Source organism: Bactrocera dorsalis, chromosome 3 (assembly GCF_023373825.1).
Source record: "Bactrocera dorsalis isolate Fly_Bdor chromosome 3, ASM2337382v1, whole genome shotgun sequence".
Classification (NCBI taxonomy): domain Eukaryota; kingdom Metazoa; phylum Arthropoda; class Insecta; order Diptera; family Tephritidae; genus Bactrocera; species Bactrocera dorsalis.
In genome coordinates, this window is record NC_064305.1 from 40,090,969 (window position 1) to 40,115,654 (window position 24,686).

Genomic DNA, 24,686 nt, shown 5'->3' on the forward strand with positions numbered 1-24,686 from the left:
TTCAAAACATTCTATAGGGTGATTTTTTAAGAGCTTGATAACTTTTTTTAAAAAAAAAACGCATAAAATTTGCAAAATCTCATCGGTTCTTTATTTGAAACGTTAGATTGGTTCATGACATTTACTTTTTGAAGATAATTTCATTTAAATGTTGACCGCGGCTGCGTCTTAGGTGGTCCATTCGGAAAGTCCAATTTTGGGCAACTTTTTCGAGCATTTCGGCTGGAATAGCCCGAATTTCTTCGGAAATGTTGTCTTCCAAAGCTGGAATAGTTGCTGGCTTATTTCTGTAGACTTTAGACTTGACGTAGCCCCACAAAAAATAGTCTAAAGGCGTTAAATCGCATGATCTTGGTGGCCAACTTACGGGTCCATTTCTTGAGATGAATTGTTGTCCGAAGTTTTCCCTCAAAATGGCCATAGAATCGCGAGCTGTGTGGCATGTAGCGCCATCTTGTTGAAACCACATGTCAACCAAGTTCAGTTCTTCCATTTTTGGCAACAAAAAGTTTGTTAGCATCGAACGATAGCGATCGCCATTCACCGTAACGTTGCGTCCAACAGCATCTTTGAAAAAATACGGTCCAATGATTCCACCAGCGTACAAACCACACCAAACAGTGCATTTTTCGGGATGCATGGGCAGTTCTTGAACGGCTTCTGGTTGCTCTTCACCCCAAATGCGGCAATTTTGCTTATTTACGTAGCCATTCAACCAGAAATGAGCCTCATCGCTGAACAAAATTTGTCGATACGTAAAGCGCGAAACACATTTCGAACCGAACACTGATTTTGGTAATAAAATTCAATGATTTGCAAGCGTTGCTCGTTAGTAAGTCTATTCATGATGAAATGTCAAAGCATACTGAGCATCTTTCTCTTTGACACCATGTCTGAAATCCCACGTGATCTGTCAAATACTAATGCATGAAAATCCTAACCTCAAAAAAATCACCCGTTACATCATAGTTCTGTTAAGACCGAAGCATTATATAATCCGTTAAATTGTTTCTCCATATGTTTCTTTCTGCAAAATTTTAATCCCAGTGTCTTGGCATAATTATTGTATAATAATTTATAAAGAATTTTTCCATCGTAACATGTTGATGTCTGTACATATTAAACTGTATGTGTGGTTATGTATATACATACATATGTACATGTTATTAATTCGGAGATCTTCGCCGCAAAACAATTTTCAAGTCAACAGATGACGAACGGAATAAATCATTTCTGCTGATTAAAGTGACAGATTAAGGTTGTTGCGTGGTAATTCATTATAATCGGATGTGTATAAGCCACAGGACAAGGACATGACATTCTGCAAAATTTAATGGAAAGAGATAATTTTTGCAAAAATTAAAATACGTTAGTAGAGTTCCCTACTTCCATAATAGGTTTAACTATTTTTTCTTTTTAGGAAGAAACAATAAGTAACGGCTAGGTTACTGTTGAATCGAAAAAAGTATTAATATTTTCAAAATTTCCTTTTCCTTTTCATTAGTTGAGTCTTCTAATTTTGCCAGATATCGGTATTTTACTTATCACAAAGTACAATTTATATTAAAATTATTATTATTTATATATATTGGGTTGTCAAAAAAGTCTTGCGGGATTTTTATTGAATCAATTCGTGTGGCACCCATACATCGAGCTTCTTAGTGACTCCAAACTTCTTCAAATGGTTTATAACGGTTTGATGACTACTATGCCGGTCTCTTTCGACCAATTCAGCGATTTTATCGCAATTTTCGACGACAGGCCTTCCGTAGTAGTACTGTAAAATATGCCGTATTTTCTCTTTATTTTGCTCCATGTTTGCGGCGCTATAACTCACGAACGACTTAAAAGAAACGAAAGAATCAATCAATTAGCGCGTGAAATGAGCTTTCCAAAAAGGTATAGCATGCCGATGCGACGAATAAAACTAGAACTACGTGCTTTCAGCGCCAACTAACGAAAATACCGCAAGACTTTTTTGACAACCCAAAATTTTTTATATTATAATTATTATTATATGCTTATATGTACGTAGAAATGCTTTCGAATATTTTTTTTTCAATTCTTATCACACCTTTTTTATAACACCGTTTAACAAAATTTTAACTTTGTCACATGAAAACTCATACCAAGTGCACTAGGCCACTAAACAATAACATGTGAATGAAAAAAACTGGCATACCTACAGTTAGTAAATTTGTTGTTAATATAGAAAAAAATGTATGATTTTCGTGATATTTGACTCTTGGAAGATCCTTTTAAAGTCTTCAGCAATAATCTGCTAGCATTCCTGCGTCCAGATGTTTTTCCAAATATATTTTTAAGATCATATTCACCCCAAAGCTTTATGTGAGGTTATAAATTCATTTATTTAGTCTTTTGCAATATTCCGATTTGTCGTCGTAATTTCTCTTAAATTTTCGCCTTTGCGCAATTTCTCCTTCATATATACAAATCCTTTGCCATCTCTAGGCACAGTTTTTAAACATTTTTTTATCCGGCCGAAGCTCATTTTTAATGGTGGTAAAATAATGTCCTTAGGGTTCAATAAAGGATTATGATCGAAAACTTAAAAATTTCATTCACATACATACATACATGATCATTTGGTTCGGTCCAAATGATTGGTATAGCAAATGGCATACATATGTCTGGATTCTTGTTTAGCCCAACCTAAAATCTGTGCCCAAAAAGGTGACATTTGAATTTAAACTGCGCGCGTCGAAGGATTGAGAATTATTTTTTTTTAGGTTGGTAGTACTGTCAGTCACTTTTATGTCAAATTTCATGTCAAAATATTCATTAGTGTTTGAGATACGTGTCGTTTTGTGAGCTGCTAAAAGTGAGTTTTTCGTTTTTTGCGATGTCGAAATTTGTTGAGCAAAGAATTTGCATTAAATTTTGTTTACGGAATCAATTTTCTGCTGCGGATACGTTGAGGATGGTGCAGAAAGCCTTTGGTGATGAGGCTATGACTAAAAAAAAATGTTTACAAGTGGTATAGTGAGTTCCAAGCCGGCCGTGAACGTGTCGAAGACGAAGAGCGTCCAGGGCGACCATCAACCTTAACCGACGAAGTTCACGTTCAACAAATCAAAGATTTGGTGTTGAAAAACCGTCGATTAACAATTAGAGACCTTGCTGATGAAGTTGGCTTATCGAAAGGCTCAGCCAATACCATTTTGAAAGATGTTTTGGGCCTCAAGCACGTCAAATCTCGACTGGTAAACATTGAATTTTTTGGAAAAAAGGCGTCGCGTTGAAGTGTGTGAAGCGATGCTTCTACCAGGGTGTCATGAAATGCATTATAACTGGCGATGAGACTTGGATCTATGCTAACGACCCCGAAACAACCGATCAATCGAGCGAATATCGTGCCAAAAGAAAGCCGAGACCAAAAAAATCGCACCAAAGTCGCTCAAAAATCAAGGTCATGCTGACTGTTTTCTTCGATTATCGTGCTTTTGTGCATTATGAATTCCTTCCAACTTCATTTGCGTAACGCTATCCGCCTAAAAAGGCCGGATTTGTGGAAAGACAATTCTTGGTTTTTACACCACGATAATGCATCATCCCATACTGCCCTCGTAATTCGTGATCATTTCGCCAAAAACTCAACCTATATCGTTCCGCAACCACCGTATTCACCTGATCTGGCACCGTGCGACTTCTGGCTGTTCACCAAGCTCAAAAGACCGCTCCGGGGACACCGTTTTTTATACGATAGAGGAGATTCAAGCCGCAGCGAAGACGGAACTGAAGGCCATCCCAGAAAGTGACTACAACCAGTGCTTCGAAGATTGGAAAATCCGTTGGCATAAATGCATTGCATCGGGAGGGGATTACTTTGAAGGGGATGAAATTGATTTGGAAGAATAAATAAAGAATTTTCAAGTATATAAGTATATACGATATTACTATATCTGTATATATCACAAAAAAATTATCAAAAAGTTCGTAAACCAGTGTAATTTCTGGAATCCGTATTACCTTTGAAGAGAGCAGCAGATAAATTACACAGTTTAAATTTAACAGTTAGAAGTTATGGCAGTTGAGAATAAACTTGTTTATATCTTTCTTAAATTCTTCTTCTTTTTTTTTTACTGACGTAGAAACCGCTTACGTGGTTATAGGCGAGTTAACAACAGCGCGCCAGTCGTTTCCTCTTTTCGCAAGGTGGCGCAAATTGGAGATTCGAAGCTAAGCCAGATCCTTCTCCATCCGGTCCTTCCAACGAAGTCGAGGTCTTCCTTTTCCTTTGCTTCCTCGCGGTTGATTTCAGCTACCGTATTATGAAGTATGGTTTTTATACCCATCACACACATTTGTACATTTTAATATGTTTCATTCACGACTGATATATGCAATATGGTTGAATTGGAAGAGTACTTTTCACCCTTTAAAATACTGTTTGATTCCAACATTTATGTACAAACATACGACTACATTTATTTATCTGTACATATTGTGATGCCATTTTCCAAGCTTTTATTGTGTTAATATACAAGTTTAATAAGTACTTACATTTGTGCATGAAATTCAGGTCGTTTACTTAAAGGTTCGACATCGGCCATAAATTGGGAATCGGTTGGACACCAGCGTAATTAATCATCAATGTTAAATGATGAAAACGTTTGTATTGAATACGAGTATCCGTGAACTGTTACCAAATTAAAATTTAATAACATATGCAAGTATGTAATTTAGACATGCTTTTGTAGAATACTCGTAGTTATGTTATCCTATAGTAATAAGTTAGTTTTTTGCCTAAAACCCCTTCTTCCGACCCATAATTACCATTGCTAAACAGAAGTCGATTTCTATGCAGTTTCCAAATACTTATGTATTTTAACTTAAATGGTTTCAATTTTCGCTGGAATACAAATCGTACTTGATTCCTTTCATTACTGCATTAATTATTTGGGCTAAAGCCAAAAAAATCGAAAAAAAAACAAAGCGCGAATTGTAAAAGGCGCTTTGCGAAAATATATACATACATAAGTATGTATGTGTGGACATACAATACATATTCTCATAGGTACGTGAATTCTAATTCTTTTAAGCTCGAATTCTATCCTCGATTCATAACATAGTTCAATTTCCCTAATGCGAATCATACAATCCATAAAACAACTCCGAGTTACTGAGACTTGGAGTTATAGAAGTTTTCATTAAGACATAACATTTTTCAAAAAACTGTCAAATAAAGATCTATACAAAGTTTTGTTTTTTTACCTTGCATTTTTTGCTTATGTGCATAAACCATATACTCTTGAATATTTGGCAAAATATATACATACATACATGTGTATTTTTAATTTGTTATTTTTTCAGCGAAAAGAGATTTTAATCTGTTTACCCAGCAAACATATTGGCAAGCGTTTTGTAAATTAAGATTGCAGCAAGCTTGCATAAATAAGAGTTTTGCGAATGTCATTGACAATTTGTTTGCAAATGCAAGTGTTTTGCGAACGTCGTTGACAATTTGCTTGCAAATGCAAGTGTTTTGCGAACGTCGTTGACAATTTGCTTGCAAATGCAAGTGTTTCATAAATTTAAGCAAAACGTGTAGTTCTCGCCGCAAAAGATTGTGCTAATAAGTTGTGTTAATAAATTATGTAAAATTGTTCTTAAAGTTGTTAAATTAAGTGCGTTTGATACTTTTAATTATCATTTGCTATTAAAAAAGGTAATAATCTACTTATTTAATGTCTGCAGCGAAAAAGAAGAAAAGTGTTGTGCGCAGCAGCTTCGAAATTTTTGAACATCTATGGAACGGTGCGGCTGCAAGTTCTGTAAGTACCCAGAGTGAATTTGTGGAACAGGAGGTTGTGCCTAAAGCACAGAATAATTTAGATTCCTTGTTGCCAAACGATGATTATATTTCTGATGAAAGTGAGAACTCGTCCGATGGCGCCGCTATTGATTTCAATAAACGTTTAGCTGCATGGTTTGTAGAGAGCAATGTGTCCAATGTGCATGCTAATAAATTACTGGACTTATTAAGCGACAAAATTGAAGGTCTACCAAAAGATATCAGAACGCTAAAACGTATGCCTACTGATGCTCCAGTTGTCTCGTTAGCATCCCAATGATGTGAATAAGCTTCTGGCACAATTTGTCGATGAGTTGAACGATCTTCTCCAAAATGGATTCTCATACGAAAACAAAACTTTTGTAATAAAATGTCGAGCATTTATTTGCACCAGCTAGAGCACTTATGCTTGGAGTCAAAGGACACGCAGGCTATAGTTGCTGCACAAAGTGCATTCAGAGGGGCGAACGGAAAAAGAATCGTATGATATTCCATTATCAAAATCATCCTTTGCGCACAAATATAAATTTTCGGCAAAGAACTGATGTCAGCCATCACAACCAGCAAAATCTTTGGAGATTGAAAAACTTCCAATCGACGTGATCCAAGTATTCGCTCTAGATTACATGCACGTGGTGTGTTTGGGTGTAATGAAGGCTTTGCTTGGATCCTGGATAAAAGTTAAAAATCGAAATTATTCTTTGCAACAAAATGATATACGAAAACTAAACACAGAATTTCAATCCATTGCGCGTTACATACCAAGAGACCTTTGTAGGAAACCACGGGATTTAAAAGAGATAGACTGCTTCAAAGCAACGGAATTTCGTCAGTTCCTTTTGTATACAGGCCAGGTTGTGCTAAAGGACATATTGAGCGAAGAGAGGTACATTCATTTTTTGCAACTTAGTCTTGCAATGCGAATTCTCCTCAATGCTGAAGATTGTGTACAAAATAACAAATGCGCAGAGGAGCGGATAAAGGATTTCTTACTCAGAGTCCCTGTTTTATATGATGATTTAATGTTAACATATAATTGCCACTGTTTGAGTCATTTGGCCAGAGATTCCAAGCACTTTGGATCACTAGAGACAACCAGTGCTTTCAATTTTGAAAATAAATTAGGAAAAATTAAGAAACTGGTTAAGAAAAATAATAATGTTCCGTCCCAAATTTACAACAGACTAGTTGAGCAGAGTTTACATGGAAATCATCATACAAATATTGTTTCTAAAAAATCTACAATACAAAGTGATGGCATTTACAAATTTGTTAAAACTAAAAACTTTTATTTATCATCTATTGCACCTGAGAACTTTTATTTAGTACAAAAATTAATTTTCAAACTTATTTCCATATCAAGATCTGCTGATAACGATTTTGTACTTCACGGGCTAAGGGTACAAGACTTACATAACTTATATAATAAGCCGCTTCAATCATCGCTTTTTAATATTTACCGTGCCGAAAATCTCAGTTTTAACAAAACACCGAATCACCATACGCTTGACGAAGTAACATCAAAATGTTTATGCTTCTACACCAGATCGTCTTATATATTTGTGCCACTCATAGCAGATCATGTCGCAGAACAATCTCAATTACATCGTCGACCCCATTAATGATGACATCGCATCCTCACAAACTATTTATGTGATGCAACCAAGTCCAAGCACAACAACAACTTCTTTGAATAGTGCAACGTCGTCGGGTAAGATATTTATTTTTAAAGGATACTTTTAACATAACACCGCAACACTTTTCTCATATTTGTTTTATATTTTTTTCGGCAGCAATTTAATCAGTAATCATCGACGCATGTCAAAAGGCTGTTGAAAAGGTGGAGGAAAAAAATAAGCTAATATTGTTGCGCCTAACAGAAAACGGTGAGGGGATGCGCAAAGAAATCATTGATCTTAAAAAAGCGGTATCACATAATAACGCTACTATTATACCAAGCAAGCCGTATGCTAATATTGAAGACTTCCTCAATTTTGAGAAAACTATTCTGGAAGATATAGATAAATTTTCCTTGCTGGTAAGAATTTAAATTTGAAATATCCGGTGACTGTATACGGATGTCGATTTTATTTATATTTTTAGAAGGCAGATCTAAAAAGATGGTCAACATCCAATTCGAGAAAATTTGTTACGAAAGCGTGGCAGAAGATTATGACTGACAACGTTGCCGAGAGCTTTTCCTGGCGAGGAACTGCAGATAAGAAGTGCATTAGGGCCTTCACTGTCGCCACTGCTATTCATCGTAAGTGAAGTACGTTTAAAAGGTTTCTAGTTACGTTTCTATATTCATATTTAAATTCTATTGCAAAAACTTTCGCTAAAAATGGAGGCAAGGAAAAGGACTTTGTGCTTGCCTCTAAGTCATATTTCCAGTACGCAAAAATCGTATTAAAATTAAAACAACAAAAAAAGTAAACTAAAATACTAAGTAGTAATGATTTTTTAAATGAAAAACAATGAAGTTCCTATTTTTATATGTATTTTAATGTAATATTATTCTATGAAGAAACAAAATTTAATATTAAAACTGATTTTTTAAATGTATAAATAAAAAAACATATCCAAAACAAAGTAAAAGTTTAAAACGCTTACTTATTTCATTAAAAATACGTGATTTTAAGCATTTTCAAAACGTGTTTTATAAAACGTGTAATTACGTTACTTAAAAAACATGTTTTGCAATTGTCTTTTAAACGCTTATAAAGTTGGGTCCTTTTCGATTATAAACCCCTTGCTTTGATGTCTTTTGTAAAGGTCACAGCAGCGTTTTATAAGTGTTTTGCTTACATTTGAACGCTTAAAAAACGCTTTTTTTTTATGAGTAAATGCTGGCTGCGTAGAGCTTTGTAGTGTTCGTCGTTGTGTTAATATTCGTAATTAAAATTGCAAAGGAATCCGTTACATCATTTTTGGATGGCGGTTAAATAATTCCATCTTCAGAATCCATGACGCTGGAAGTCCTCATTCGTTATGAAATATTCGGTTCTACAATATCATCTCTTCTAAACGCGCTGAGCTCATCTCATTGTTCACTTCAATATAATCTGTAATACTCGTAGTAACATTTGAAAGGATAAATACGCACGGCAACTTCTACGCCATGAGCATTAACAAAGTGGAATTTTCCCGAAAGATGCGATTTAAAGAATCAGATACTAATTTAAAAGTTCGATTTATGGAAGGAAAATTTGTTTGAAATTTGACCTATTTTGCTAATTCAAGAGATCGAGTAATGGCGAATTTTGAATTAAGTAAGTTAGAGTAATGGAAGGAATTTTGTATGAAATTTGACTTCTAAACGCCAATTCAATAGTTCAAGTTATGGATAACATCAACTGTATATTTATTACTGACTCTACCCTGCCAAGCTTTGCTGTGACACATGTTCGTTGAATGGGTAAGACACGGAAAAGTTGATATATTTTCATAGGAATTATGTAGATGTAGATATTGTAGATAGTCGAATACAATACTTTTGGCTTTACCATCAGTGGAGCAAAAAAATACCAAACCTGGAGCATACATTATACAATTATTCTACCTAAATGTGAACCACACAATTCCAAAAACTGAAAAACCTGCACTCGTCGATTGAACTGAAACGTATTGCGATGGTGTCAAAATTGTTGCATCTTTGACATCGTTGTTAAAATGAAATACTGATATTGCGGTTAAATATTATTCAAAACGATTTACAACGTACAAAGTTTTATTATTTAATGAAAAATAGTTTTCTTAAAAGTAAAAGAATTAAAGGATTAAATTAACAGTTCATCTTGGAAAAACCTTCTTTTTTATAATCTAATAATAAGCTAATATAATAAATTATGTAATCAACGTCGTCCCGTGCGTACGGCTATGCTTTCTGTGGTCAAGTCATAGTTAAATTGATTCGAAACTCTTTGATTCGAGAGAGAGCTGACAAAACTCGCACTTTTTATAACATTTGCCAAAGATGCCACTGCTTAAAAATATTAGATTGGGCATTTTATAACTTTTGGGTATTTTGCATTTTACACACTACCACTGAAGTATGCAAATAGCGCGTTAACTATATTATTTTTGGGGGCCCGATTCCGCAATAGACCTATATCACCCATATATATGTACATATAAATCATTTTACAAACTACCGACATCTAATTTTACAGAATTTCAACAACTCGCCATTCTTCTGGCATTCCTCCTTTTTCTAAAACAGCTGATTGACGCGATCCTTACTGTATTTTGTTGCCAGCTCAGAAAAAAGATCGGGGTCCGCTGCCAGCTGACAAGCGAGAGAGTAAGAAAAGAATTTCTGATATTGTTCATATCTATGATCAAGTCATCGTCTCTCATTGCCATTTTCTGTTTCGGAGCCTTTCGTTCGAAACTTCTGGCAAAAAAAGGGTTCCCGTGTTGCTCAAATCCCACAACTCGGTCATCCTGCATCGTTTTTGACCTCGTCGTTTGATTTTGACCTTCACCTGCACAAACTTTTTTGACATCATAGGTTTTATTACCTTTAACTTAACCTTATATTGGTAAGGACAAAATAGTTTGGCTCCAATTTAAGACCGCCACAAACTGTGTTCTTTTCACGGTGACTAAACCGTTTACTGAATATTAGTTAGCTTCTTTGCGTCTAAGATTGTATGTCTTTTTATTTTCAATTTGCATTTTTACTACTTGTTCTTTTGCCTTTTGTCGTATTTCGTCTCTTCCTTCTTGGAGTTGTTTCTTCTTCGATACCTTGTGTGATATTCATGTCAGCGGTACGGATTTTAAGGCCTGTGAGTAATTCAAAAGGTGTCATGTCAATACTTTTGTTGTATGTGGAATTTATTATCACGGGCCAAGCCAATGGTTATTTTATCATGCTTAATGTTTTCCTCCTCACAATAGCGCCGAAAGTTGTCAGACGTAAAAGCTAATCAAGTCTGTGACTATGTGGGTTGAATTTCCGAATGATGCATTTTGTATTCTCAAACGGCTGATAGTTTCGTGTGATGAAGTAGTGTTTATTGGGTATAACTAAGCGAATTTTGTGAACGAATCAATTACGTCGAATATACAAAGCAATTGGGAAAACGTCAATTAATTAATACCGCGGGTTTTGACGTTTACGAATGTAACAAAATTAAATAAAAACAAGTAAGGAAGGGCTAAGTTCGGGTGTCACCGAACATTTTATACTCTCGCATGATAAAGTGATAATCGAGATTTCATTATCCGTCATTTACATTTTTTTTATTTTGCTGTAAAATTAATTAGAATTAAATTCCGAGAGATTCACCGATACTTTCGGTGAAAAATTAGGTTAGGTTAGATTAGGCACTGAGTTCTTCGTGTTCGATATCAGAGACCTTGAAAAGTTATAGTCCGATCACGACGATTTTTCCACAAGGGATACCTCAGCTCAAATACCGTATTTGTGTAAAGTTTTATTCCGCTATCATCATTGGTTCCTAATGTATGTATATATTATACAGAGAGGGCATCAGATGGAACTCAAAATAGCGTTATATTGGAAGAAGGCGTGGTTGTGAACCGATTTCACCCATATTTCGTACATGTCATCAGGGTGTTAAAAAATATTATATACCGAATTTCATTGAAATCGGTCGAGTGGTTCCTGAGATATGGTTCTTGATCCATAAGTGGGCGACGCCACGCCCATTTTCAATTTTTGAAAAAAACCTGGGTGCAGCTTCCTTCTGCCATTTCTTCCGAAAAATTTAGTGTTTCTGACGTTTTTTGTTAGTCGGTTAGCGCACTTTTAGTGATTTTCAACGTAACCTTTGTATGGGAGGTGGGCGTGGTTATTATCCGATTTCTTCCATTTTTGAACTGTATATGGAAACGCCTGAAGGAAATGATTCTATAGAGTTTGGTTGACATAGCTATAGTAGTTTCCGAGATATGTACAAAAAACTTAGTAGGGGGCAGGGCCACGCCCACTTTTCCATAAAAATTACGTCCAAAAATTCCCCTCCCTAATGCGATCCTTTGTGCCAAATTTTACCTTAATATCTTTATTTATGGCTTAGTTATGACACTTTATAGGTTTTCGGTTTTCGCCATTTTGTGGGCGTGGCTGTGGGCCGATTTTGCCCATCTTCGAACATAACCTGGCGCCAAGAAATACGTGTACCAAGTTTCATCATGATATCTGACTTTTTACTCAAGTTACAGCTTGCACGGACGGACGGACGGAGAGACAGACATCCGGATTTCAACTTTACTCGTCACCCTGATCACTTTGGTATATATTATAACCCTATATCTGACTCTTTTAGTTTTAGGACTTACAAACAACCGTTATGTGAACAAAACTATAATACTCTACTTAGCAACTTTATTGCGAGAGTATAAAAATGTGTACTGCCCGTCATGTGTAACGAATGACGTGTAAAATCCATTTTTTAAGTCAATTGTGCTAAATAAAAGTAATGGGAATCTATCTTTTACAATGACTTTGTTTAATTGTCTATAATCTAAAAAAAATCTTGGGCAACTAAAATCGGAATTTGAGTTTAAAATTATGTTCTCTTTGAACCACTGACCTGTTAAAAGGTCAAGAATGCTTCTTTGTGTTAATTGCAGTCTAAGTGGTATAAACGATAATGGAATTGCATCATTTAAAATAATATTCATTTGTACATTCGTTGATTTGAATTTATTCTGTATATATTATCTATCAACATTGTCCAAAGGAATTTTTCGAATAGAAAGTCCAGCTTGATTTATTTGAATATCTGCTTGCAAGCAGAAATCTCCGTCAATATCCATCAATTTTGAAGGTATTACCAAAAAACTTTAAACTAAAAACTTGACTGTTATGCTTACGTCAAGACTTACATAGTTCCCCAATTGGTTATAACGGGTGATTTTTTTGAGGTTAGGATTTTCATGCATTAGTATTTGACAGATCACGTGGGATTTCAGACATGGTGTCAAAGTGAAAGATGCTCAGTATGCTTTGACATTTCATCATGAATAGACTTACTAACGAGCAACGCTTGCAAATCATTGAATTTTATTACCAAAATCAGTGTTCGGTTCGAAATGTGTTTATCGACAAATTTGTTCAGCGATGAGGCTCATTTCTGGTTGAATGGCTACGTAAATAAGCAAAATTGCCGCATTTGGGGTGAAGAGCAACCAGAAGCCGTTCAAGAACTGCCCATGCATCCCGAAAAATGCACTGTTTGGTGTGGTTTGTACGCTGGTGGAATCATTGGACCGTATTTTTTCAAAGATGCTGTTGGACGCAACGTTACGGTGAATGGCGATCGCTATCGTTCGATGCTAACAAACTTTTTGTTGCCAAAAATGGAAGAACTGAACTTGGTTGACATGTGGTTTCAACAAGATGGCGCTACATGCCACACAGCTCGCGATTCTATGGCCATTTTGAGGGAAAACTTCGGACAACAATTCATCTCAAGAAATGGACCCGTAAGTTGGGCACCAAGATCATGCGATTTAACGCCTTTAGACTATTTTTTGTGGGGCTACGTCAAGTCTAAAGTCTACAGAAATAAGCCAGCAACTATTCCAGCTTTGGAAGACAACATTTCCGAAGAAATTCGGGCTATTCCGGCCGAAATGCTCGAAAAAGTTGCCCAAAATTGGACTTTCCGAATGGACCACCTAAGACGCAGCCGCGGTCAACATTTAAATGAAATTATCTTCAAAAAGTAAATGTCATGAACCAATCTAACGTTTCAAATAAAGAACCGATGAGATTTTGCAAATTTTATGCGTTTTTTTTTTTTAAAAAGTTATCAAGCTCTTAAAAAATCACCCTTTATATTATTACAAGGCTTAGATTCACCAAAACCTAATAGACAAATCTTTATCTCTTATAAGACAGGTTCATGTAGCGACTTGAAAACATTTTATGTAATTCTTCTTCTTCTTTACTGGCGTAGACACCGCTTACGCGATTATAGCCGAGTTAACAACCGCGCGCCAGTCGTTTCGTCTTTTCGCTACGTGGCGCCAATTCGATATTCCACGCGAAGCCAGGTCCTTCTCCACTTGGTCCTTCAGACGGAGTGGAGGTCTTCCTCTTCCTCTGCTTCTCCCGACGGGTACTGCGTCGAATACTTTCAGAGCTGGAGTGTTTTCGTCCCTTCGGACAACATGACCTAGCCAGCGTAGCCGCTGTCTTTTAATTCGCTGAACTATGTCAATGTCGTCGTATATCTCGTACAGCTCATCGTTCCATCGAATGCGATATTCGCCGTGGCGAACGCGCAAAGGACCATAAATCTTTCGCAGAACTTTTTCCTCGAAAACTCGCAACGTCGACTCATCGGTTGTTGTCATCGTCCAAGCCTCTGCACCATATAGCAGGACGGGAATTATGAGCGACTTATAGAGTTTGGCTTTTGTTCGTCGAGAGAGGACTTTACTTTTCAATTGCCTACTCAGTTCGAAGTAGCACCTGTTGGCAAGAGTAATCCTGCGTTGGATTTCCAGGCTGACATTGTTGGTGGTGTTAATGCTGGTTCCTAAATAGACGAAATTGTCTACAACTTCATAGTTATGACTGTCAACAGTGACGTGGGGGCCAAGTCGCGAGTGCGACGACTGTTTGTTTGATGACAGGAGATATTTCATCTTGCCCTCGTTCAGTGCCAAATTCAGACGTCGCGGCATAGAGGCAGCTCCTTTTCGTGCTGTCGAAAGCAGCTTTGAAATCGACGAATAGGTGGTGAGTGTCGATTCTCCTTTCACGGGTCTTTTCCAAGATTTGGCGCATGGTGAATATCTGGTCAGCTATTGATTTGAAGGGTCTAAAGCCCCTCTGATAAGGTCCAATTAGTTTTCAAACAATACGCTCAATAGAACCTTATATCCGATGTTGAGGAGGCTTATCCCACGGTAGTTGGCGCAGATTGTGGGGTCTCCTTTTTTGTGGATTGGGCATAGCACACTTAAATTCCAATCGAGTAATTGCTATTTGAACTTCTTCATGGTTGGGCAATGGAATGTCTGCTCCATCGTCATCGATTGGGGAATCGATTTTGACATCTCTTGGTGTTATGCTTTCACTACCATTGAGCAGGCTGAAGAAGTGATCCCTCAACTCTCAGTATTTTCGTTCGAAGTTGATCAGCCTCAACCTATTTGGGGATGTTTCGTCGTGGAGGCTGAATTTACCGACTGTAATGCCAAAGATACTTTCTTTACCCACCCTGGCGTTAAAGTTGCCAAGCACGATTTATATGGCCACTGTAGCCGTCCATCGCATTTCTTGGACAGCGGTGGTGTCAGCCTTTATTTTCGTGAGGACATCAACCAGATGGGCAGCGGCACCTTCCCAATTAAGGGACCGGACATTCCAGGTGCATGCCCTCAATTCGTAGTCCCTATTTCGTTTGCCGTGGTCGTCATCAAAAGGGGGGTCTCTCATCCGTGGCTGGTTATGACTATTCACTGGAGTGTTTTTTTACGTGGCGGGTCCCAAACCCAGCGCACAACCCTATGCAGGGAATGTTTTGCCTTCTCACATAAGCTCGCCTTCAAACGGATGTTCTTAGGCTACCCAGAGGATATTTGGTCGAAGACCGGAAGTCGTGAGCTGCTTGAGCCATATGTAAAAGCATCGTTTCTGACCACTCCCAAGTGAATGGCGATCAGAGAACTGTCCTCACTTGCGTGAACTCCATCCCCGTAATTACATACATATTTATGTATATTAAATTTACTTCCCGCGTCAACAAGTGTTTATTGGCAAGCAAATGTTTTATTGTTTGTTTTACGCGGGAAGTAAATTTAATATAATTATATTTAATATATAATTAGTTTTTTCACAAGTCTCATAAAGTTGTAAGTTATAACGATTCGAAAACATAGCTAGAGTTTTCACAAGTCTCATAAAGTTATAAGTTATAACGATTCGAAAACATAGCATTCAGAATTGTAAATGTGTAAACTCATTTTTGTATGAAATCCAACAAAAATTTTTTTAAACAAGTGTAAAAATGTATAATTTTACGATTTTACGGTGCTTTACGACAGGTTGTGAGTACCCTAAATATAAAATAGAAATTTCTTAGAACTCGTTTAGCCACACTTCGACATCTGTTTTATCACTGCCATCAGACCAACGAATAGAGTCTTCTACGTCACGAAAGTTCTTTGAAAACCGCGACATTTGTGTTTCATATTAGATGTATCGTCATTTCTGCTTGTCATATTTTTTGCAACGCGTTCGCTTCCAACATTTACCCTTTGTTGACATTCAAATGTGATACTATTTGTGCAAGCGTCTTCAAAACTGCGCATAACATCACCATGATCATCGTCGTCGTTGTCTTCGGCACCTTCATCGACACATTCGTCATCGCACATTTCGTAATATGTGCAGTTTCAAATTACTTACACTGCATGTTAAACCTAATATAATACGATACAGATTTATAATAAATCGGCAGATCCCAAACTGCTTTATAAACATATGTACATACTTGTACTTAGATCAATTTCGGGTATAGCGCTCGTCATTTTTGTCGAATTCAAAGCCAGTAAAATCCCGTAAGCGTTTCCTTCTGTTTAAAAAATGAATTTGTGTAGAACCTTTAAGCTTTCTTTTCGGCTTGTTCTCAGCTTCTGACGAACAAATTCGAACTTCTGCAAACTCGGCACGACTGTACAATTTTATTTATTTACAATTTATTTAATTTAAATTTTAGATTTTATGCTTATTTTATTTTTAACATTTTTAACTTCGTAATGGTGGGAAAGTTGCACTTCTTCCTTTCGTGGTGTGGACAAATATATAATAATCCTTCTTGAGCAACTTACAGTCGTTGTTGACTCGAGAAAAGTCTCCTTCGATCCCTTTCAACACTTGTCGTAAAATATCCATATACACGAATTTATGCCTGAAATACGATTTATGTATATTTCCACCACCTGCAATCCAGTCCAATTCCATGACGTTTCTGTGCTTAATACTGATATTAAGATTCTGGGTTTGAAGCTCGCAGTTCTTGTTTACCAACTGATGTAATTAGGTTGTTTATAATTTCGTCTGTAAATAAAACATAAAAACATAATATTAGTAGCACAAACACAAGTATTAGTAGTCACATTAATGCAAAATTTTGAAAGTGTATGCTAAAAATATAAATTTCCTTGCTTTACTTGTGCTCTATACACTATACTTACGAGTATATCTTAAACGAATTTGTATGATTTCGCCACACTGATCCCAAATCTGAAGTTAGTTTTTCTACAGCTGCTATAGTTTTCGAAATATGATTATGAATATTACAGTTTTGGCCAAATTTCTTGATTTTAGTATTCGAAAAATAAATAAGGTCCAAGTTCGGATAAAACCGAATAATTCGTGCTCTCGCAACTTGCAAGGATAAAAGTCGTAATAACTTTCGGTTCTGTCACAAGAGACAGCCGAACGATTTTCTACTCGATTCGCACTATCATCATTGGTTTTCGGAAAACGCACAAGAACAGATGGTAGGATGAGGTGTACCGTGTTGCAGTGGAGAGAAAACAGACTTTCTCGCAACGATACGATCGACCACAACACGTGCGGAACGCGATAGATACTGAGAGTTGAGGAGGGAACACTTCATCAGCCTGCTTAATGGCAGTGAAAGCATAACACCAAGAGATGTCGAACCCGATTCCCCAATCGATGACGATGGAGCAGACATCCTATTGCCCAACCATGAAGAAGTTCGAATAGCAATTACTCGTTTGAAGAACAAAGCGGTGGGGGCCGATGGTTTGCAGGCCGAGCTATTCAAACACGGCGGTGAAGAACTGATAAGGAGCATGCATCAGCTTCTTTGTAAAATAACGATTGGAATTTAAGTGTGCTCTGCCCAATCCACAAAAAAGGAGACAAAACGCTGGAAGAACCTCTCCGAGCGTTCGCTACTAAACGAGATTTCGGACAAGGCGACTCTCTATCGTGAGACTTTTTTAATGTGCTGCTGGAGAATATAATTCGAGTTGCAGAACTTAATCGATCAGGAACAATCTTCTATAAGAGTGAACAGCGTATGCTGATGATATTGATATCACTGGCTTTAACAGCCGAACCGTTAATTCTGCTTTCTCCAAACTGGGTAAGGAACCAAAGCAAATGGGTGTGGCAGTAAACGAGGGCAAGACGAAACATTTCCTGTCATCAAACAAACAGTTGTCGCACCCGCGACTAGGCTCCCACGTCACTGTTGACAGTCATAACTTCGAAGTCATAGATAATTTCGTCTACCTTGGAACCAGCATTAACAGCAAAAACAATGTCGGCCTCGAAATCCAACGCAGAATAACTCTTTCCAACAGGTTCTCCTTCGGACTGAGCAGGCAATGAGAGTTTTCGATATGATTTCTAGCTATTAGTTAATGAGATATAACATTTTTGTGAAGCAACTTGTGTTAGTTTACAAAAAAATGGATCATAAAACATTTCGTGTCTTAATAAACATTGCTTTTTGGGGGAAAATACTGTTGAATTTGGGCTCAGGGAAATTCACCGATGAAAAGATATTTGCTAACCTTAAGGGGTTAGGGATAGTCAGAGGCACGAAAAAATTAGAGTTTCCAGTATTTTTTTTTCTACTAAATCATGTTATTTTACAAAAGTAGTAATATGCCATTATTATAGGATGTGTTGACTTGAAGTCACGAAAATTTCAAAAAAAAATCGAATTTCTAAAGTTATAGTTGTTTGTGTTGACCCTGTTCCAAAAAAAGGTACTTGCGGTGACAAGCATAAGTCCTTGGAGATTCATCTAAAAACAATCGGACAAAGAAAATTCGTTTTATAAATAGATAATCCCGGGCCTGATCGAAAGATTTTATTTTTTTTTTCAAAATTAACAAAATGGCGGCCTCAGGACATTTTTTTCTAAATTTTTGCGAAAATATCTACAGTTCATCTTCAAAAATCGAAATTTTCGAAAAAATAAAAATCCTTCGATCAGGCCTAGTTTATTATGTATTCTAAAAGCAGTATAAATTTCATTAAAACCTACTGAACGGGTTTCGAGTTACAGTTGTCACCCATTCAAAAAACATAGTTTTGAGAAAAACGCGCTTAAAGTTTTACACTAGCGCCTTGAAGTGCCCGAGCTCTCTTTCTTATTTCTCGAATAACTCAAAAACTAATTATTGGATCAACGTGAAATTTTCAGGGAATATTTTTAAAATATTACACTTAAGGAAAATAACCCCTAACCCCTTAAAGAGACGAAAACTCTGTGCAAAGTGGCCGCCCCGCAAGTTCATAATCCAAAAAAACAACGAATAACTGATTCTGAGAAGTGTTTGAGTGCTCTTTAATCGTAATAAAACAGAATTCTTGCGTCGGTGTGTGACAATAGAAACATAGCTCCTTCTATTCCCACTGGAGTCCGAACCACAGTCATTCTAGTGGGCTGCACATGATGAACCGGTTCTCAGGCGTGGAAAGACAAAAAAGTCGGCTGGAAAGGTTATGACATCAGTCTTTTGGATGTACGTGGTATAATACATGCTCATCGGCTTTTAACTGAGCCAGTTATAATCTATTTCACTGCGTATTTGGTTGCAGTTCTTTTCTACTATTATAAATACTTAACAATTATATTATTTTTGTGGAAGAGTCTGTTAAAAATTGTACGCATATTATATATTCAAATGATTTCAACAAACATGAATTCTGAACAAATGCTTATGATTTAAAATATAATTTTTGTTTTCATGAGTTGTATTTCAGCCAAATCCGTTCAGCCGTTCGTGAGTTATAAATGGTGTAACTAACACGACTTTCTTTTATATATATAGATGTGAGGTTTTTTTTATTGTTTTTGTTATGTTTTTTTTTTTTAAATGAAATTTTCAAATGATTTCTACAAACGTGACTTTTTAACAAATAATTTCAATTTGAAATATAATTTTTGTTTTCGTGAGTTGTATTGGATTCTAATATAAAGAAATGAAAAGTGTCATATATCCTTACCCTGGTTCTAAGCTATGTACCTTCCCACAAATTTTCAGCCAAATCGGTTCAGCCGTTCGTAGGTTATAAACAACAATTTTTAGTCCAGCCTTAAGAGCAAGGTGTTTCAGAGTCTCAAATCATGTTCTGCTATCTGGACCAGTGGAAAGATTTGTTAAGTTCTTGGACATGTAAGGTCATACTGCTGAACAACTCGTTCAAAGTTTAGTAGATTTCTTGAGTGAGAGTGGCATTAATATCAAAGACTGTCGTGGGCAAAGCTATTGTAATGCCAGCAACATGAGTGGGAAATACATCGCTTACAAGGCCGAATTAAGAAAATAAATAAGTATGCAGATTACGAGTACATTCCCTGTCATGTACATTCATTAATTGCTAAGTGCGCTGCAGACTGCTATACAGAAACATTACGGCCCTACTACACTCGATGACTTTGTTGAAAATCAAACACCTGGACAACGTTTCGAATTTGAGGTGTTTATTGTCATTATTGATAACGTACTGTCTGCTTTAACTAAACATATGAAAGCATATGATAAAATTACTAGTGTTTTTAAAGTCCTTCGACAGCTAAAATCTCTTACAACAGAAGAGATCTTGGAAAAATTCCCTAGTAATGGTCAGTGCTTACGAAGATGATTTGGAGGACAGCCTAGGCGGCGAATTAGTGTAGTGCGCAGAGCTGCTGAGAAGGGATGTGGCCACTGTTATTGACAGCAAGAAACAGAATCCTCAGGAACAGCAATATTATAAACTTTTATTAAATAATTCTTTAGAATCGTGTGTCCCAAACTTAGAAATTGCTTTCCGAATTTACTTATCTCTCTTGATCACTAACTGCAGTGGCGAAGGTTCTTTTTCAACATTAAGCGTATTAAAAATGAATTAAGGAACATGATAAAAGAACGTCTTAATCATCTCACTTTATTGAATATAGAGCATGACTTGCTTAAAGAAGTCGACATTGAAAGTATTATCTCTAAATTTGCCTATAATAAATACAGAAAAATTTATTTGTAACAATTTTGTTATATTTAGTACCCTAAACTTGAGAAACTATAGCAAACCAAGGGCCCCCTGACAGAATTTGCTACAGGCCCTGCGCTAGTTTAATCCGTCACTGCTTTTAGTTGAATATATAATAAAAATGTTGAAATTATGATTATTATTACTTCTGCAAATTCAAAGGGAAACCTGCAATTTTTACATAAACATTTAAGTTTACGGTGCCTAAACTCTTTTGATTCATTTTACGAGTATACGTGCGTTTTTTTTTAATACCTAACAGACTTCATTGTCAAACTCGAAATTTGCGTGATTTCGGTATGTGTCATAACAAGTCTATGTGCATAAGGTTTTTCTCTCAGTTATTTGCCGCTGCCGCTTTATTTAGGGAAGGTTATGGCCTTTCAAACTAAGTTAATTATAAAAGGTGCCACAAAGGCTTTGAGTTGAAACTATGAAGACATATGTATGTATATATGTATTTATACTATAAATGCTGCTACAGAGAAAAATAGTTTTGTTCACTTAACGGTTGTATTTATTACCTTAAACTAATCGATATAGTGGAGGATGGAGTCATGTGTAGAAGTTCACGCAAGTTCTCTGATCGCCATTCGCTTGGGAGTGGCCAGAAACGATTCTTTTACATATGGCTCAACCAGCTCACGACTTCCGGTCTTTGATCTAAGAACATCCGTTTGAAGACGAGCTAAAGTGAGGAGGTGAAATATGCCCTGCATAGGGTTGTGCGCTGGGTTTGGGACCCGCCGATGAAAATTAGCAATCAGCCTCGGATAAGAGACCCCCTTTTGATGACGACCATGGCAAACGAAATAAGGACATGCACCTGGAATGACCAGTGCCTTAATTGGGAAGGAGCCGCTGCCCAGCTGGTTAATGTCCTCACGAAAATAAAGGCTGACATGGACGGGACAAAACCTGAGACAAGTAGGTCCTTGTGGCATTTACTACAGTGGGCATATAAAGGAGCGCAAGTTTGGTGTGGGATTCATGGTGAGAGAGAGACTCCGTCGCCGAGTACTATCATTCACTCCGATGAATGAATGTCTATCCACAACCCGCATCAAAGCGAGGTTCTTCAACATATCGCTGATTTGCGCCCACGCCCCGACGGAAGAGAAGGACGATGAGACCAAAGACGCCTTCTATGAGCGCTTGGAGCGCGCCTATGAGAGCTGCTCCCGCCACGATGTCAAAATCGTGTTTGGTGACTTTAACGCCAGGGTGGGCAAAGAAACTAACTTTGGCACTACGGTCGGTAAATTCAGCCTCCACGACGAAACATCCCCAAATGGGTTGAGGACTGATCGACTTCGCCGGGCCCGTAATATGGTTATCTTCGGTACTAGATTCCAGCATAAGAAAATACATCGAGCTACCTGGCTGTCTCCGGATCGAAAAGCCACCAACCAGATCGATCATGTTGTGATAGACGGAAGACACGTCTCCAGTGTTCTAGACGTGCGTACGCTTCGAGGTCCTAACATCGGCTCGGACCACTATCTTGTTGCAGCCAAGATTCGCACCCGCCTCTGTGCAGCAAAAAGCGCACGTCAACAAACAAGAGAAAGGTTCGACGTCGAGAAGCTGCAATCACAACAGACAGCCGAACGATTTTCTACTCGGCTTGCACTCCTGCTCTCTGAGAGCACTCGTCAACATCTCTGTATAAGGGAACTTTGGGACGGTATTTCAAACTCCTTACGTACAGCTGCAAAAAAACAATTGGTTTTCGATAAAACAATATAACAGCTGGTACGATGAGGAGTGCCATGTCACCGCGGAAAGAAACAGACTTCCTACCTCGCAACGTTACGAGCGACCACAACACGTGCGGGATGGGATAGATACCCAGAGTTGAAAAGGAAAGCGAGATGCATTTGCAGATAGAAAAAGAAAGAGGCCGAGATTCGTGAGTTGAAGAGCTTGAAAAGCTGGCCGACAGGGCTAATGCTCGAAAATTCTACGAAAAGATGTGACGACTAACAGAAGGTTTCAAGACCAATGCATACTCTTGTAGACGCCCCAGAGGTGATCTGGTAACTGATGCTCAGAGCAGACTAAAATTATTGACCATCGTAGTAAATGCCACAGTTCTTGATGGACGGGACCCATCGCATTTCTAGGAGGGCGGTGATGTCAGCCTTAATTCTAACGAAGATATCAACCAGCTGGGCAGCAGCACCTTCCTAATTAAAGGACGGGACATTCCAGGTGCATGCCCTTAAATTGTTATCTTTAGTGCGTTAGCCATGGTTATTTTCTTTTCAGAGGCTGTTTGTTCCTTTTCATTGGAGGCGCTTTTTGCGTGGCGGGTCCCAAACCCAGCGCACAACTCTTGGAGGGGATGTTTCACCTTCTCACCTTAGCTCGTCTTCAAACGGATGTTTTCTGGATACCCAGAGAATACATGGTTAAGGACCGGAAGTCGTGAGCTTGAGGCGTATGTAAAAGAATCGTTTCTGTCCACTCCCAAGTCAATGGCAATTAGAGAACTTTCATCACTTGCGTGAATTTATACACATAACTCCATTACACATACATTTGTATACCTAATATTAAGAGTTTCGAACTTCCTGGTGACTATATATCCCATATAACGGCCAATTTATGATTTATCATAATCTAATCTTGAGAGAACTGGTTTTACTAATAGCGGTGCATCTACTGTTTAGAATGAATAACATCTGGTGAAAACTTGTTCTACACCCCATATAACTAAGAAGTCATTTTTATTTGGCGTATTTTCGGTAAGGAATCTGATAGTGGGGATCGCGTGAGTTATATGCGAAAAAAAGGTGCACGAATCCAAGTCATGACTGAAAAAATTTATCTCATGGCTAAAGGGCCAATAATGTGTCAAAATATAACACTGGTCTACAGTGGTTTTGCTCACTATTACTTCCAAAATTATCCGAAAATGTAAACAGACGATTACAGATGTAATCGGATATAAATTTTTACTACAGTCTGACAGTTTTCCAGTATATTTAGCACAATTTCTTTATAATTTGGCACTTAATGATTAGAAATTTTCGTCTATCAACAGAAAACTTTTCCGCGATTCACTTTCCAGGACTGGCATCCCTTTGATAAAACCTGTATATTTCATTAGTTACAATATTTGAGAATCATAAAGTTTTCCACATTTAAATTTTTTCATTAAGATTCGGAAATTTCTTATGAATGTAATCAAAACAATAGGGGATTCTCTTGCTCTTGCAAGATTGCAGATTGCAAAAATCCTGTACCGAAATATCAAGGGCACGAGAGCACCCATTGCAGAATCTTATGATATTTGAATGGCTGATTCGGTAAATTTATTGTAAATGACTGTTGTGCATGGCTATTGTGAATTGGCGCAACTACTGCATTCATTCTTAACGAAGAAAACTGTAAAATCTTTATAATTTAAATATAAATTATAAAATCTATTTAAAGATTTCCATGAATAAGGTCGTAATCGGAACACTTTAAAGCATCAAGATTTGCTAGATATCCAAAAAAATTCAGTCATAAAAACTAGAAAAAATTCAATACTTTTATAAAAAAATTCGTGAAACAGACATTCGAAAACATCAAATATGCCAGAGCAACAAAAAAATAGTTATTTTGTAGAGCTGTGTTATTCCCTAATTGTGCAATGATTTTATTTATTTCGGATATGAATATTTGACGAAGGGGTGACTTTTATTATTATCATGTATTTCTTGGCTCCATGAGAAGGTTAAGTTCGAAGATAGGCAAAATCGGCCCACTGCCACGCCCACAAAATGGCGAAAACCGAAAACCTATAAAGTGTCATAACTAAGCCATATATAAAGATATTAAAGTGAAATTTGGCACAAAGGATCG

General features: G+C 37.1%; 1 protein-coding gene and 1 long non-coding RNA gene across 2 annotated transcripts; one reads left to right on the plus strand and one right to left on the minus strand.

Moving 5' to 3' along the window:
• Window positions 1-1,601: 1,601 nt before the first annotated feature.
• LOC125777367 (uncharacterized) lies at window positions 1,602-8,387 on the plus strand. The gene is made up of 3 exons (XM_049452131.1): window positions 1,602-7,526; window positions 7,609-7,853; window positions 7,919-8,387. Exon 1 carries the CDS (start codon window positions 6,442-6,444, stop codon window positions 7,435-7,437), a length of 996 nt encoding a protein of 331 aa, XP_049308088.1. The 5' UTR covers window positions 1,602-6,441; the 3' UTR covers window positions 7,438-7,526; window positions 7,609-7,853; window positions 7,919-8,387.
• Window positions 8,388-8,551: 164 nt separating this feature from the next.
• LOC115066716 (uncharacterized) lies at window positions 8,552-23,196 on the minus strand. Its single transcript, XR_003846216.2, has 3 exons — window positions 17,003-23,196; window positions 16,300-16,865; window positions 8,552-16,228 (listed from the first exon to the last, which is right to left on the minus strand). It is a non-coding gene; the product is annotated as an uncharacterized LOC115066716 (long non-coding RNA).
• Between the last annotated feature and the right edge of the window lie 1,490 nt (window positions 23,197-24,686).

Bases quoted from the DNA above. Each gene is read 5' to 3' on its own strand.
- LOC125777367 (XM_049452131.1), top strand. From the start codon at position 6,442: ATGCACGTGGTGTGTTTGGGTGTAATGAAGGCTTTGCTTGGATCCTGG.